This window comes from Dama dama, chromosome 23 (assembly GCF_033118175.1).
Source record: "Dama dama isolate Ldn47 chromosome 23, ASM3311817v1, whole genome shotgun sequence".
Lineage (NCBI taxonomy): Eukaryota > Metazoa > Chordata > Mammalia > Artiodactyla > Cervidae > Dama > Dama dama.
In genome coordinates this window covers 14268748-14286169 of record NC_083703.1, presented here as the reverse complement: position 1 = coordinate 14286169, position 17422 = coordinate 14268748, and the positions used below count along the sequence as shown (strand labels likewise).

Genomic DNA, 17422 nt, shown 5'->3' with positions numbered 1-17422 from the left:
GGTTGGTTCAAACTGGTTGAATGGGTGGACTGATGAGGAAAATAAAGGATGTCCTTGATCACAATTGCACCTACACCATTAACACTGAAGGAGCCTATGCGGAACTCCAAACTGGAAGACGTGAGATGGAATGATCTCCCTCAAGGAATTACAACATAATTAGAAAAACTGTGCATTAAACGTTTTCAAAGTTATTCATGCACAATGGCAAGATATTAGTCTAAAATGTCATGCAGGAGAACCAAAGGAATATGAAGCAGAAGCCTAAGCAGAGTGAGAAGAGGTTATACGGCAGCGAAATTTTGCAAAAAGGCGGGTTTTGAGATAAATTTCTCCTGTTTAGAGGTCACCCAGCCTGTGTTACTTTCTGAGCAGCCTGAACTAAGACTAGCTCTAGGGGGAAGGGGCCTCAAACAACTGCACCATCATGAGGAGATCAGAGAAGGCAGGGTGTCCTGGGTACCAGTGCAACCCAGGGCTACTCACTTGTTTCATTTTAATCCCCCACATTGAGCCACTAACGTCGATGACAAACAGGATGTTTTTGGGAATTGGGTCCATGTTCTCAGGAGCAAAGAAGTGGACAAAATATCCATTAAATACCTGAAAAACAGGACATATGTGTGAGCCGAACCATTACCAGTGTTTGGCATGGAGGAGGATGGGGGTCTGGGGACTGAGAGGGGAGCGGAGACCACGGCGAGCAGGAGGCAGGACGGCCGTAAAGAACAGAAGCTTGGCTACGTCCATCTCTCCTTTCTTCCTGTGCCCGCTCCGTCCTTTTCTGAAAGGGCCCAGCCTTTCCACAGTTTACCTCCCATGGCATTTCCTTTGGGGTTTATTCAACAAGAAACAGATCTTTGGCTCAGGCAGGGCTGGCCCCTGAGAGTTGTTTGCACCCACCTGAAGCTCCCCAACCTTCTCCTCTCTGTTCACATCATACATCACCACCAGGTCACCATCGACCATCGTCTCTGAGCAGTTGAGGCATTTTCTCTGTTGTGCTACTGTGGGCCTGAAGGCAACGTGTGCCTGGAAAGAGCAATGGTGTCAGAGCCCGGTCTCTGCCCGCTCCCTGTCCGGGGGGAACACCTTCCCACACACACAGGTGAAGGTCCAGGGCCACTCTGCACCCAAGCAGCATCAGTGGTCCTATCAGAGGGGCATCTAGCAGCCTTCAGTGCTGTGGGCCAGGCTTCAGTCCTTTACAAGAGATTCGAAGAATTCCTCCCTCCCCCTCACCCCCACCCCATGGAAGAAATGGCCATCAGCTCTAGAAAGAGTTGGCAAAAAGTTCTTAAAGGACTTTGACTCCTCCAAAGGTGGTTACTATTGGCCATTAAGGCAGAGAAAATTAAGCTGAGTATCTCTTGCAGTGATAAAGGAAAATTCTCTATATATTATGTGAAAACTGTCTTTTAGCTACCGGTTCAGTGGATGACTTGGGGGAAATGGGCTTCAAAATGGACAGACACTGGTGACAATGCAATTAAACAATTGGTTTTGTTCTGTATGTCCTGTGGGGGGCCCTAGACTTTGCTCAGGGATCACAGTTCCTTGAGCTCAACACCTGACAACTTTTCCATCCGCTAGAGCCGAGAAGGGGAGGAAAACCCGTGAACCAGTGGCCACTCAGACTCCATCACATCACTGCTTGTGGTACCTTCTGGTGTCCTTTAGATACAATGGGAACGCCGTCAAAATGCCCATCAAATGTGTCCAGAACATGAAGAGATCTTAGTCCTTGAGGTTCAATAATCCACACATCTACCTAGAAGTGGAAAAGTTACCTAAAGCATTAAAACATCTTTCAAGACTTTGAGCAAGAAGTACGATTATCAATTCTAAGTCCTCTGCTCTTTTCATCTCCAGGATCTCCCAAAGATGATCTAGCATGGCTCCACCATCCCTTCAGCAAGTTGTTTAAATCCTGTGTGATATGATGCATCTCACCAGGGAGGCTTAAAGACCCTCTGGGTAAGTCAGGGCTCCCTTTCTATTGCTTTATTTCTCTGGAATTTAATTCTCCTTCTTCTACTCCATCCCATGCTGTTCCACTCTTATTTATAAGAAAATTTTACATGATCCATTCATCCCCTTGAATCTTCTTCGTCTATGGACAATCTACAACGTGTCTGCTTCACCCTCGTCTGTGTCAAACAGAGACCAGGTGAATTGTGTTCTTCCCTGGGTTTCTTCCAGCCAGCCCTCCTCTGCCTCTTACACAAACGTTCACATGATGTTAACAAATTTCGAGCCAAGAAAAGAGCAGCTCAGTTCTCAAGGCAAGAGGTGAAGACTACAGCAGAAGTGAGTTCAAGCTGCCCTACACAGGCCCTGCTCTCCAGGTGATGACAGTTGGGATGCAATGGGGGGACTGTGGAGCAGACAAAGACAGTGAACTCAACCTTCGCTGACCTCCTATTATTGGCCACCTATTTCCAAAAGCTCATCACACTTGGAACCAAGGAATCTAAGAAATGTTATGGGACTCTTTTCACAGATGAGAAAATTGAGGATAGGCATTAGTTGGAAGGTCAGTGTAGAGGGTTGAATGGTCCCCCACCCCCAACCCCCAACAGAGGCATGTCTGCATTAAATCTTTGGAAGCTGAAACTGCTACCTGATTTGGGAAAAGAATCTTTGCGGATACAGTAAAGGATCTTGAGATGTGATCATCCTGAACCACCCGGTGGGCCCGAAATCCAATGACAAATGTTCTTATAGGAGCAGAGGGAGATTTGAGACACTCAGAGGGGAAGGCGATGTGACCAGGGAGGCACAGGTCAGAATGACGGGCCACGAGGCCACAAGCCAAGGAATGCCAGCAGCTTCCAGACCACAGAAGCTGCAAGGGACAGACCCTCCCCAAGAGCCCGGCCAACACCTTGACTGCAGTCCCCGCCCCAAGAACTGTGTAAGAAGACATCTCTGTTGTCATAAGGCCCCTGTGTGCAATCATCTGCTACAGCAGCTACAGGAAATTGACTCAGCAAATAAGGAGATGAGCTAGCCTTGAAACGTGTAAGGAAGCGGCACTTCCTTACTCCAAACCCAGAGTCAATTTCCGTACACCGCCCTGTCCTGCAGTGTCAAGTGGCATGGAACACCACGAAGAGAAGACAAACAGAAAGCACAGATGGGGACCCAGCTCACCTCCAGATGCTTGGCCAGTCGTCCTGGCTGCAGGTGGAGTCTGTGCTCGTACGACCCCAGCTTCCTCCACTTTACTTCCTGGTAATGAAGTTCAAACTGCACCTTTGCTCCGGGGGCGACGCTTACTTCAGTCTTGAAGTCCTCCATGTCGAGAGCTCTGCTCCTAAAGATGCGAGCCCGCCCACGTAAGTCAGCACATGTAGAATCTACGCAGAGGGTGTCCAGGATGCCCTGGGCTAGCCACCTGCTCATTGCTTAGGAGAACGAACGGTAGGTCCAGTAGAGATAACAGCAACTTCTAGGTCAATTTCCTTCCAGTAGCCTGGAATTCCCCTCCCCTCTCCTACCTGATCTTTTTTCCTGCAGAGCTTCTTACAGATCTGAGTATCATCTGCAAAGAGCTACTGGTTATTGATCCTCTATTACATGCCAGGAACTTGACACATATCATTGTGTGTCAACTTGACACCAAGACCTTCATTTAGCAAGTGATGACAAATGAGGTTCATAAAGGGTAAGGAACCCACTTGAGATCACATGCGAGTCAGCTGTACGGTCAGAACTCAATCCCAGTTTAGATGATCCAAAGGACAGCACACCTTTCCCCTACTGCTGGTAAGACTCATTCTAGGGATTCTTTACATTTTTAAAAGTCTTCATAAAGAAGACATCTATTATTTCAAATTGAATATGTATTTCCAGCACTAATACCTTATTTATTCCCGTATGCACCAAGTCCAATGTGATCATTCAACTTGAAGTGTTTATGGTTTTAAAGAGAAAACAGCAGGGCTGTCAAATGAGGGTGATTTGAGCCTTAGGAGAAACAGTCAGTGATTTTTAAAAAATTTAAATGGTAAACAAGCAAGGTGAGATTGTGGGTAATTGGATCGTGTGGGATCAGGGAAGTACCGCAAAGAAGTGACCTAGCAGAGAAGGATGAGCTTCTCTGCCTTCCTGGGGGCTGGCCTGCCATGGAGGGAATGGGCTTGAGCACAGGCAGCAATGGATGGGGACCCTGCCCTTACCTCACCAGTCCTGCTGTCTTGCCTTTCGCTCTTGCCTGAGCGTAGAGGGCTCGGCCCACGGTTTTCTCCTTAATAGAACTAGTAAAAGTGGTGCCATCCACAGTCCTAAAAAATGACACAGGGGCCACAGATGGTCTGAATAAAAGCACAACAAACAAACGAGCCAACAGCCCAACCTGGTGGACATAATGAATTATTTATCATTTTGCACCTGGAAAGAACCTTCAAGTAGAGAGACATTTGCATGTTTCATAAACGGAGTTCCTTTATCTGACAGTGTGATTTAAGATAGATGAGGTAGGCTCCTGTACTAGAAGCTTTCTCTCCCATATTGTTACTTGTGTTTAAGATGCTTCTTCCCCAGTGTTCACAGTAGCGCTATTTACAACAGCCAAGACACGGAAGCAACCTAAGTGTCCACCAACAGAGGAATGGATAAAGATGATGTGGTGCATACACACACTGGAATACTACTCAGCCATAAAAAAGAATGAAACAATGCCATGTGCAGCAATTTGGATGGACTCAGAAATTAGCAAACTAAGTGAAGTAAGTCAGAGAAAGACAAACATCACATAATATGTGGAATCCCCCCCAAATTGATACAAATGAACTTATTTACAAAATAGAAACGGGACTTCGAAAACAAACATATGGTTAACCAAAGGGGAAATGTGAAGGGGAAGTGATACATTAGGAGTTTGGGATTAACACACACACACACACACCACTATATATAAAATAAGCAACAAGGACCTACTGTATAGCACAGGGAACTCTACTCAATATTCTTTAATAACCTACATGGGGAAAGGATCTGCAAAAGCATGGACATATGTAGCCGTGTAACTGGATCACTTTGCTATACACCTGAAACTAACACAACATTGTAGGTCAACTATACACCAAGGCAAAATGTTTAAAAATGTTTTTTCATTTTCCAGGTTTATTCTTTGGATTAAGGGTTGTTCGGTGCAGCCCTTTGGAATGACAAATGCGCCTGGGGCTATGATTGATAAACCACTAGCTCTCTGGCTGACATGGTTTGTAAGACCATTCTTCCATGTATTAAGGATCCTTTGAGGGTGGAAAAGAGCCAAGAAAGAAAGAGAAAAGTGCTGATCGACCCATGCCAAGTTTGTGTTTCTCTTTCTAACATCTCCCCGGGGGACCTCTGTCCTCTCTTGTCATCTCTGTCTCTACTACCTTACTCTTCGCTTGCTGTCACCTAATCTGTCCCAACAATGATTAGTCAGAGCAGTCTGATTAGAGTTTTTGAAGCAAAATAGAACATATGGCCTCTCCCTAAGGAAGTGGGAGATTACTGCCATAGAGACAGGCTCAAGAATGCTTTCACTCATTAGAAAAGAAAAGCAATTTGCACAACAAAGGAAACTATAAGTAAGGTGAAAAGACACCCCTCAGATTGGGAGAAAATAATAGCAAATGAAGCAACAGACAAAGGATTAATCTCAAAAATATACAAGCAACTCTTGAAGCTCAATTCCAGAAAAATAAATGACCCAATCAAAAAATGGGCCAAAGAACTAAACAGACATTTCTCCAAAGAAGACATACAGATGGCTAACAAACACATGAAAAGATGCTCCACATCACTCATTATCAGAGAAATGCAAATCAAAACCACAATGAGGTACCATTACACGCCAGTCAGGATGGCTGCTATCCAAAAGTCTACAAGCAATAAATGCTGGAGAGGGTGTGGAGAAAAGGGAACCCTCTTACCCTGTTGGTGGGAATGCAAACTAGTACAGCCACTATGGAGAACAGTGTGGAGATTTCTTAAAAAACTGGAAACAGAACTGCCATATGACCCAGCAATCCCACTCTTGGGCATACACACTGAGGAAACCAGATCTGAAAGAGACATGTGCACCCCAATGTTCATCGAAGCACTATTTATAATAGCCAAGACATGGAAGCAACCTAGATGCCCATCAGCAGATGAATGGATAAGGAAGCTGTGGTACATATACACCATGGAATATTACTCAGCCGTTAAAAAGAATTCATTTGAATCAGTTCTAATGAGATGGATGAAACTGGAGCCCATTATACAGAGTGAAGTAAGCCAGAAAGATAAAGATCATTACAGCATACTAACACATATATATGGAATTTAGAAAGATGGTAATGATAACCCTATATGCAAAACAGAAAAAGAGACACAGATGTACAGAACAGACTTTTGGACTCTGTGGGAGAAGGCGAGGGTGGGATGCATGAGACAGGTGCTCGGGCCAGGTGCACTGGGAGGACCCAGGGGAATCGGGTGGGGGGGGGAGGTGGGAGGGGGGATCGGGATGGGGAATACATGTAACTCCATGGCTGATTGATGTCAATGTATGACAAAACCCACTGCAATGTTGCGAAGTAATTAGCCTCCAACTAATAAAAATAATTGAAAAAAAAAAAGAAAAGAAAAGAAAATCCTTTGCATATTCTGTTACTCTGAACAGAAGCAAATTATTGGGTCCCACCCAAGATGACTCAATGTCCAGTGGGTCCACAGCTCTGAAAGCGAGAACCCCTGGAATTGCTGACCACCAGGGTCCTCTCTGGGCTTCCCTGGTGATTTACGTGGTAAAGAATTCGCTTGCCAATGCAGGAAACTTGGGTTCAGTCCTTAGTTCAGGAAGATCCCCTGGAGGAGGAAATGGCAACCTGCTCCAGTATTCTTGCCTGGGAAATCCCATGGACAAATGAGCCTGGTGGGCTACAGTCTATAGGGTAGCAGAGAGTCAGATAAAACTTAGCAATTAAACAATAAAGATGCTGGGTATGGAGCCACGAGGCATTGAGGCACTAAAGGTCCACTATGGGAGGGGTTTGATTCTGTGAGCAGAGCATATCCAGTTTCTGGTTCTGAGTGGGAGTTACTCACATGGAGAAGTTGGAGATGAAGGCTCCTTTGGGAATCTGCACATCAAACACGACATTTTGAGGCTGTGGAGAGTGGTTCACCACTTTGGTCTGGATAACAGTATTGGCCACTCGAGAAGTAATAGTAGACTGGACTTTATAACTATAAAGAGTCACTTGATCAACATCTTCCTGAAATCGGCAAGAAAAGACAACTGTACTTGGAGAAAAATGATAGAACTTCATTGCATATTTGATGATAACAGTACAAAAAATTCTAAGGCATCATTAAGTATATAACTCAGCTTTTACTAGGCATTCTCCTAAGTTCTTGGGATATCCTGCAGGCAGAAGCTTGCTCTTATTTTAAGAAATCTTGAGATGCCTCTCTAGTGCTGTGAGTCTATTAACAATGATTCTGCAAGTTAGAATATGAGGAGGAAATGGTTGTGGGGAAGCAAGACTGGATTATGAAAGTGCAGGAAATAACTCTGAATACAGGGCCAGAGGGCAGGAAAGGATGCCGGTGTGCAGTGTAGAAGGGGGACCCAGGCATTTCCAGGGGTACAGTGGGGCGGAACACACAGGTGGTCCCCAAAGCCCCATGCTGCTACCTACCTTCTTGAACCTCATCTACTGCAATTTCACCTTTTCCCAGTCGTCCTGTTGTTTCCCAAATTAAAACAAACCATGACATATAGTTTGAACAGGAGTGCTAGGCTTCCCTGGTGGCTCAGATGGTAAAGAACCTGCCTGCAATTCGGGAGACCCAGGTTCCATCTGGGTCGGGAAGATCTCCTGGAGAAGAGAATGGCTACCCACTCCAGTACTCTTGCCTGGAGAAACCTGTGGACAGAGGAGCCTGATGGGCTACAGTCCATGGGGTCGCAAAGAGTTGGACACAACTGAAGCGACTTAGCACGCACCCATGAGAATGCTGATGGATGTGAGTAAAGAACAGAACATCTTGCAGAGGGCATTTTGATGCGGTGACTGGTCCAGCACTCTGGACCCGGCTCCCAACCCTTCTCTACTGATTTAAGGCAGTTCCAGTATCCATATGCTCAAAGACAAAGCACTGAAAACACGCATCTTTTAGGAGGTGGCTCTAAACTGCCAGGATTGTGGCAGTGAAGCGTTTTACTTATTTCAATACTAGGTGTCATCTTCCCCAAACTTCATCATCCAAGATGAAATCTTCCAACTTGTTAACATCCAGCTCACCTCAAGCTAAGCTAAAACCCAGGCTCAGCTGTTTGTCCGTCCTCCCCCTTAACCCAGAGCTTCTCACAGCTGCTGACTGTTCAGACCACAAAGCCAAGGAAACAACTTTCCTTTTGATGTCTTCCCGCCACAGGAGGAACTACAGTAAGTCCCCTACATACATACGGACCTTCAAGGTGCAGCTACAAACTTTCAAAGATGCGAACGAGCATCTGGTTCCAGCAAGGAACCGGAACGTGTGCCATCAATACCAGACATGAGTGAAACTGCAGCTTCCCTCTGTCTACTGTGGCTGATGACCCTCCAGCCGTACCATCTCCCACCTCCTCTCCCTCCTCCATCAGTAACCCCTCTGTCCTGCTCACGCCATGCCAGTCCCTGCATGCCAGCCGTTGTCCCGTACTACTGTACTTCTCAAGGTACTGTACTGTCCGATTAAAAAGGTTCTTAATTTTTTGTGTCAGTTTTTTTTAATGTATTATTTGTGTGAAAAGTATTCTAAACCTATTACAGTACAGCCACATGTAGCTGATTGTGTTGGTTGTGTACTTAGGTTAACTTTGTTGGACGTACAAACTCACTCTTGGAATGGGGCTTGTTTGTATGTAGGGGACTTACAGTACACCAAACCGCTCAGGGAATTGGGCCACTTCATGTTCAAGAGTGCCTTTTCCACACTCACTAAAGCTGTTAGGTGTCCTATTTTAAATCAAGACCATTATGTTGGAATCAAAATATAGCTTTTATTCCAAAAAAAAAAAAAAAAAACAACCAAAAACAAACCTGTGCTGTTGGCAAAACTTGCCAAAGTAAAGAAAAGGAACATTTTCATCTCCTGGGGACATCTCTCCTGGTTGCTTACACACTCCACCCTCTCATGCTGAATTTTAGACACACTTCCCAAACAGAATTGGGCAAACAGGTATTTCGAAAGTCAGGTAAACGCTCTTGGTGCGAAGACAAAGGAGGCAGCCGTATTGATTTCTTGATAATAGGTAACAGAAAAGTCATTCAGGCATCAATTTTTAACAAAATCAAAGTACACTTACCATCCCTTCTCCAGATTGTCCAGAAATACTTCTCTGTGAAAGGAAGTTGGATAAAATCATTCTTCAGAAGCGTGTTGCTTATTACCTTGAGGGCAAAAACTGTTTTCTCTCAGTCAAGAAATATTTTCTCCTTCCATACTGAGCTCTGATTCATTCACTGGAACCAAGACATAACTATCAAATATTCCTGAATGCTAGTTTCCCCTTGGTGTGCTTCTGTGAGTAAGTGTCTCAGCTGTCTTTTGGTGGCATGCCCATCATTCTCTGATACAATGTTAAAACCAATGTTTTTAAATGAAAATATTCAATTGAGCTCATGCTGAGTAGCACAGATCACCTTTATCCTGTAAAAACCACCTCATTAATTCAAATAAAAACATGTTTGTCTGAGTCTTTTCATAGCAGCAGAATTCCTTCCTTCAAACCCAGACAGTGGGAAAGCATGTCTGTCTCTTCCATTAGACGCAGCCACACGGGAGCTGAAATGCGTGCATCTTCTCCTTGGCGTAGCCCCTGAGTTAAACATGGTAATTGGCAGATGGAAAATTCTGTATTCTAACTGCCATGCTTAGAGATTTATCCACATGAATGACTGTCCTGTGGCATGGAAAGTGGGCTGGCTTTAGAGCGATGGGTGAGCATTTAATGTCAGATGGATTTTAAAGTAATAACTGAGATGTGGGTTAGTAGAGCTTAGCTTGCCTGCTTTGGAATGAGCTGAAATTTTAGGGGGTGTTATATGACATAGTAAGGCCAACGGCTGCCCTCTTTTGGACTTTTTTTTTTTCTAATGGAAGCATGGTTGATTTACAGTGTTGTGTTAGTTTCGGATGTACAGTAAAGTGATTCAGTTATTTCTACATTATCTATCTTTTGTCAGATTATTTTCCATTATAGGTTATTACAAAACACTGAGCATGTTTCTCTGTGCTATATAAGTTCTTGGTTATCTATTTTCTTTTTTGGCCATGCTGCACGGCTTTCAGGATCTTAGTTCCCCAACAAGGGATTGAACCCGTGCCCCTTGCAGTGGAAGAAGAGCGTCCTAACCAGTAGACAGTCAGGGAATTCCTGGTTATCTATTTTATATACAGTGGTGTGTATCTGTTAATCCCAACCTCCTAACTTATCCCTCTCCCCCTTTTCTCTTTGGTGACTATGAGTTTGTTTTCTATGTCTGTGGGTCTTTTTCAGATCTTTGAATGCAATTCTCAACAGCTCTTTAAGTTTTGTCTTCTAGATGAAGACCCTGACATGAGGGTCTACCTATGGGGTTTCTTTTTTTTCTCTTAAATCTTTTTGATATGGACCACTTTTAAAGCCTTTATTGAATTTGTTATAATATTCCTCTGTATTATATTTAGGTTTTTTGGCCACAAGGCATGTGGGGTCTTAGCTCCCAGACCAGGGATTGAACCCACACGCCCTGCACTGGAAGGTGAAATCTTAACAACTGGAGACGGCCTCCAGCGTGGCTAGGTTCCCTGTGCTCTCTGAGCGGCTCCCCAAGACAGTAGTGACCTTGACCAGTGGGGGAGCATGTGTGGCCCCACGAGGAAGCCACCAAAAATGTCCCCCTAGGAGGAAATTCTTCCATATATGACAGTGAAACCATCCCATAAGCTTAAGCTTTGAAGACAACACGCAGCCACGTATTGTTTAAGCGAACAACATGACCACTGCATCTGGAGATGGACAATCATGTGGAGGTTTCCCTCCATTTCAGCTGAACCGTGTTTCTCCCGAGTACACTACTACTGGGCTCTTTACTTCTAAGAAAAACAAGCTCTTGAGAAAATGTAGCAAAAAGCATCTCAGTCCTTTTCTTATTTTTTCATTCATGATCTCTTTCACTTCTTTTCCCTTTTGGAACTGAGGTTTACTGTACCTGATACCTCCGATTCTCTGGCACAAACTGGAATTTGCCTGGAGCCAACTCCACATGGTCTCCATAGTCTGCAAACTTAAAACAAATCAGGATGTTTATTTCCATCAATGAAAAAAAGGCCGCTGGTGACAGGCAAAAAGTATTTAGTATTTTATTTTGTCTTGTTTTCTATATTTCTGTGCAATCTCATTTTTTCATATAATGTCTTTTTTAAAAAAAATTGATAGCTGATTTACAATGTTTCAGGTGTGCACCAAAGTGATTCAGTTATATACACACACATATATCTACTCTTTTTCAGATTCTTTTCCATTATAGGTTGAATATTACAATATATTGAATATAGTTCCTATGCTATACAGTAGGTCCTTGTTGTGTATTTGATACATAGTGCTGTGTATCTGTTAATCCCAAACCCCTAATTTATCCCTCTTCTCTTTTCCCTTTGGTAGCCAAAGTTGTTTTCTCTGACTGTTGCAATGATTTCTTTCATCTATTTGTTTGCCGGTTATATCTCGGAGATGAGTAACTAGGAGTTAGTATCTTCAAACTTGGTGGATGCGGGAATTCGATTTTCACTTTGCCTGAAGATGACAGTGAGGTACCTGGGGGAAGTATTGCGTAGATCTTGGCAGCATCAGAAGTGTCTAATAAGATGTTAGAAATGTCAAAATGAAAGGAGTACCAGTAAGTGGCTGAAAAAGCACAAGCACCTTTGGAAATCTTGCCTCCAATTCCTGGCTCCATCAGTGAGGCTTCCAACACACTCTGGTGGTTTCCAAAGTGTTGGAAAATATGATAATTTCTAGGCAGGCAGAGTGATTTTTTTTTTTTCTTGCAAATATGCCATCTTGTTCTTTGGCATTTGTGTACATAATCCACCCTGTAAGTATCACAAGCCACTGCATCTTCCAGGATATTCCCAGAATACATGTGGCTTTTCTAGTATCAGAATAGCTCTTCTATGACTTTCAGTCCAAGACTTTCATCACGCTGAGGGTGATCAAGGGTCTGAAGGGAAGACCTTGAGCTCCTTGGGAATAACTCCTATACTCTGCCCGCTGCCTCATCCATCTTCCCCTTTAACAGGAACATTAAATGCCCTTAACTTGGAAATCATTGTTCACTTCGGTATGACAAACAACTGTCCGTTTTAATTTTTTGGCTGTTCTGGGTCTTAGTTGCGGCATGAAAGATCTAGTTCCTTGACCAGGGGTTGAACCCAGGGCCCATGCATTGGGAGCTCGGAATCTTAGCCACTGGATCATCAGCTGTTTGTTGTTCAGTCACTAAGTCATGTCCGACTCTGCGACCACATGGACTGCAGCATGCCAGGCTTCCCTGTCTTTCACTATCTCCCAGAGTTTGCTGAAATTTATGTCCATTGAGTCAGTGGTGCCATTCAACCATCTCATCCTCTGCTGCCCCTTTCTCCTTTTGCCTTCAATCTTTCCCAGCATCAGGGTCTTTTCCAGTGAGTCGGGGAAGTCCCTCAACCAGAGTGCTTTGAAAATGACTTTTCTTATACTCTATGTAAAAGTGTAATAATGGTATTTCGTAATAATAGTTATGAGAGCTAATAATTATCAAGTTCTTACTCAGGTTCACACTGTGCTGGGTAGTTTAGGAATGTCACTTAAACCTTATAACCATCTTTTGGATCAGATCAATTAACATCCCCAGTTTCTGAGATAAGCAGGGGCGGCTCTGCTCCATAAACGCTACACTATGGGGCCAGCCCATGAACTCAATTCTCATGAAAAGCCCATTAATGCTTTAAAGGGTAAATACACATCCAAGTAATTTTAACACTGAACACTTCTACTCAGATGAACTTTATAATAGATTTTCAACCCTCACAGGATACAGTCCTTGAATAGCAACAGGTAACAGGCTTCCCTGGTGGCTCAGATGGTAAAGAATTCACCTGCAATGCAGGAGACCCGGGTTCAATCCCTGGGTCGGGAAAATCCCCTGGAGAAGGGAATGGCTACCCACTCCAGGATTCTTGCCTGGAGAACCCCATGGACAGAGGAGACTGGTGGGCCACGGTCCATGGGGTCGCTGAGAGTCTGACATGACTAAGCGGCTAACACAACACTCTATTTACCAAACATACAGGGGGCCTACAGCAAAGAGTTTTCTGGAAGTACTTACTTCTGAAAGTCCATTGGTGGGGATTTCAAAGCCTCTCGATTCAGAAAGGAAGAAGCAGAGGAAAAAGCACATGAGCCCCTTCATCATGCCGGGTGCCTCTGCCCAGCTGTCAGGCGGGGGGTCTGGGGAGGAGCCCAGTGTCCCCTGAACCACGATCAGAGGGACAGCAGGGCAGTACGGTTGGGCTTTTAAAAAGAAGAAAAGAGAAGAGAGCTCTCAAACTTTGCTCCAAATAGGACAAATATTTGTTCTGGAGTTCAAACTTAAGCTCTGGGGGTGGATCGGATGCCCAGAGGTTATTCAAACAGCCAAGCCAGAGGCAGTCCCTGGGCTGTGAGAGTACGTCAGGGTCAGATGGACGTGCGGTATTTTTTCCCCGCTTCTGCTGATTTGTGTTCATCTTAAAATCAAAGAGATCTAAAGGTCAGTGTCATCCTCTTTGAAAGACCAGGTGAGGCACTTTCCCAAGAAATTGAGTCAGATGGGAAAAACCTAAAGTTAATAAGTTTCTGGAAACATCCTTTGGTTTAAATGAAAGCAGGAGGAATTTAGGAAAAGGAGAAGAAACCCCAGAGTTTCTGAGCAAAGCATTCATGAGCAGTGCTTTTTTCCCTCTCCCTTTGATAAGCGAGAACCTATTTCACGAAAGAACTGGGTGAGAAGCGGTGTGGGAGGCACGCCCTTCAGGGAGGAAGCTTTGGGAACATCTTTGACGAAGAGAACAGAGTCTGTTCCCACTGCTTCCGGCCAGTCTCACTCAAGTCAGTGGAGAATCAGCTCCCCCTAGTCCCAGAACCAGGGACAGTCCAGCCTGGAATCCCTTCCTGCTCACGGTCAGGAATCCTACTAACAATGATAACTAGGATTCGTGAACTTCCCTGTGGAATCAATCTCTTTTACTTGCATTAAATTTAGCCCTTTACTTTTCAACTATGAAAGAGCCATATCAGGTGTGTACTACATTTATCTCCATTCGCAAAGGAGGAAAAGAAGGTAATTGATTCCCCATCTCACAGTCAGCAAGTGGGGACTTGATTCAAGGTCGAGATTGAAGATTCAGTAGGTGCCAGGAGAGGCGCCCTGGGTTCCCTCCCTGGGATCGGGGTTCCGGGTGTGAATTCAGACTAAAGTTTACCTGTGGCCCCCAAGCTGGGTGACCAGTCTATTTGATGAAACTTTTTCTTGAGCCTCTACTCCAGACACCTGCTTGCACACAGCTAGGCTGTGGACCCCAGCCTGGCCAGCTCCCAAGGCTTTTCTGGCAGTTTCTCTCACCAGGATGGAACCACCGCCTTTCTGTCTAAAATTGTTTGATCCAGCACCTGATCAGGGAGCTGCTGCTGAAATAACTTCTACTCTCTAAAAGTTTGCTCACACAAGGGAACTTGCACCCACACGAAAACAGGAAGTCTGTGATGACCTGTGTGACCTGTGATGTAGGGCTGTTTCCACTAGATCGGTACCGACCAGACTTGGCTGGCTTCCACGGACCTGACACTCACCGTGTGGACCACAGTGAACCCAGGACAAACAGATCGCTTTTCTGAGATTGTCTTCTGATTTGCTTTAAAGGGACATGGCTTAAAGTTTATTTCAAAAACAAGGCAAGTGGAAAGAGAAAATCAAAAACCGTGCTGAAGAAGATAAATTGACATTAAAATAATGCAAGATGATCTTTAAAAAACTACAAATTTGTTAAATACAAGCACATGCCCAAAATAACTGGAAGCGTTGCTTCAGATGTACTATAAATGCAAATGGATTAAATTTATCTGCAAAGTTATGAAGGGTTACTGATTTTTTTTTTTTAATGTTTAACTGTATGCTGTCTCTAAGAATTACACTTTATCTCCAAGGGGTAAAAGCAGACTGAAAGTTGAGACTGCATTAAAATCTATCTTATTTTTTCCAAGTACTTGAAAATGGGGGTTACAAAGATGGTATTGGGTTAAAACAGATGTCATAGCAAATAATAATAAAAGAAAGAAGAGAATTAAATCTAAGATTATTAACTACATCGTACATTGTTGTGAAGTGCCTCTCTCTAGAAACTGTTCATCTAGCAAAACTAAAACCCTGTCCCCAGTAAACAATAATTCCCCATTCTGCCTCCCGCCAGCTCCTGGTAACCACCATTCTACTTGTTTTTTCTGTGAGTATGATTACTTTATATACCTCGTGTAAGTGGAATCATCCAGTATTTGTCCTTTTGTGACTGGCTTATTTAACTTAGCATAATGTCCTCCAGGTTTATTCATATTGTCATCTATGTCAGGATTTCCTTCTTTATTTAAGGTTGAGAGACTTCCCTGGCAGTCCAGTGGTTAAGACTTCACTTTCCAATGCGAATTCGATCCCGGTCAGGGAGCTAAGAGCCAAAAAAAGCCAAAATATCAAATAGAAGCAATATTGTAACGAATTCAATAAAGACTTCAAAAATAAATGCTCCACATAAAAAAAGGCTGAAAATAATCATCTACTGTATGTATATATCACATTTTCTTTATCCATTTATCCTGCCATGAACGCCTGGCTTGCTTCCATTAAACAAGTATATTTTAAATTTTTCTCTGTAATATTTCACAATTAAACATTTAAAAAACAATTTAAAGAGCAAAGAAAATGGATTCCAAATCAGTTAAAAATATTTTCAGCAAGGAATATAAGTAACCTTGGTAGAACAAAGAAAATCACTTGTTTTACACGTCGCGTAATTTTGTTTAAGTAAAGTAGAGGTCTAAGCTAACCAGATAAACCTATCAGTTGAAGACAGAGCAGCATTTGCTATGAGTGAAGATGACATGGGGTCGGACCCCGGATAGAGCTGATTTGGTTTTGTTAAACGTGTACCGCATGACTTCGGTAGTGAATTTACACACACACACACACACACACACACCACCAAATGCTTGGTCTCAGCTAAGAGTGAACGTGGTAAGTATTTCTGGGAACATACCAACTGATCTGGATTCCACTTCCTCTCCATTCCCACTGTCATCACATTCATTCATTCCCCAGAACGCTAGCAGTATTTTCTAGAGGATGTCTTGGCTACCGTTTCTGAATCCATCACCCTCACACCATGGCTGAACGCAGCGCCCAGGTGCCACTCTGAAGCAGTTATTCCCTGCTCCAGAGTCTCCACTCTCTTCCTAGAGAAGATCCAGCCAAGAGTGATTTCACAGTAGTCAATGCACTACCTTCAGCCTGATCTCCAGGTGACCCACACACCACAAAGTGAAAGTCACTCAGTTGTGTCCTACTCTTTGTGACCCCATGCATGGACTATATACAGTCCATGGAGTTCTCCATCCAGGCCAGAATACTGGAGTGGGTAGCCTTTCCCTTCTCCAGGGGATCTTCCCAACCCAGGGATTGAACCCAGGTCTCCAGCATTGCAGACAGATCTTTACCAGCTGAACCATAAGGGAAGCCCAGGAATAATGGAGTGCATAGATTCTTTACCAACTGAGCTATCAAGGAAGCCCTACGCACCACAAAACAGGAGATTTGCTCACCTCCAAACCTTTCATCCAAGGGCTTCCCCGACACAGCTCCCTTTGCCTGCAATTCCCACCTTTTCCTCCAATGTCCATCTATTAGCATCACATCTCCCTTTCAAAGGTCGTCTTCACTGAGACTTCTGTCACCAACATGCTGCGAATTCCTCTGGCTGACATTCGTCACTCGTGTCACTGGGGGCATATTTGCAGCACACAGCTCCGTGCCCTGTTACATCTTCTCAAGTGCAGAGACCACACACACCTTCATCCACTGCTCTTTATGGAGAAAGACAAGTACCATATGATATCACTTATATGCGGAATCTAAACTGTGACACAAATGACCTTGTCTACGAAACAGAAACGGACTCAGAGACACAGAAACAGACTTGTGATTACCAAGCGGAAAAGGGGAGGGGGAGGGATGGATTGGGAGCTCGGGATCAGCAGATGCAGACTATTACCTATAGAACGGATAAACATCAAGGTCCTACTGTAAAGCACAGGGAACTATATTCAATATCCTGTGATAAA

The 17422-nt window shown here is 44.0% G+C and overlaps 1 protein-coding gene across 1 annotated transcript in view; it reads right to left on the bottom strand.

Annotated features, from left to right (window-relative positions):
* ITIH2 (inter-alpha-trypsin inhibitor heavy chain 2) overlaps nt 1-15638 on the bottom strand; it is a 32705-nt gene extending 17067 nt beyond the window's left edge. The window contains exons 1-10 of the mRNA XM_061125642.1: nt 15561-15638; nt 13386-13570; nt 11229-11303; nt 9341-9373; nt 7090-7259; nt 4185-4289; nt 3157-3319; nt 1664-1771; nt 904-1032; nt 487-603 (exon numbers count right to left, since the gene is read on the bottom strand). Coding sequence (XP_060981625.1) covers nt 487-603; nt 904-1032; nt 1664-1771; nt 3157-3319; nt 4185-4289; nt 7090-7259; nt 9341-9373; nt 11229-11303; nt 13386-13570; nt 15561-15579 — 1104 coding nt within the window. The 5' untranslated portion in view covers nt 15580-15638. The remainder of the gene's footprint in view (nt 1-486; nt 604-903; nt 1033-1663; nt 1772-3156; nt 3320-4184; nt 4290-7089; nt 7260-9340; nt 9374-11228; nt 11304-13385; nt 13571-15560) is intronic.
* Between the last annotated feature and the right edge of the window lie 1784 nt (nt 15639-17422).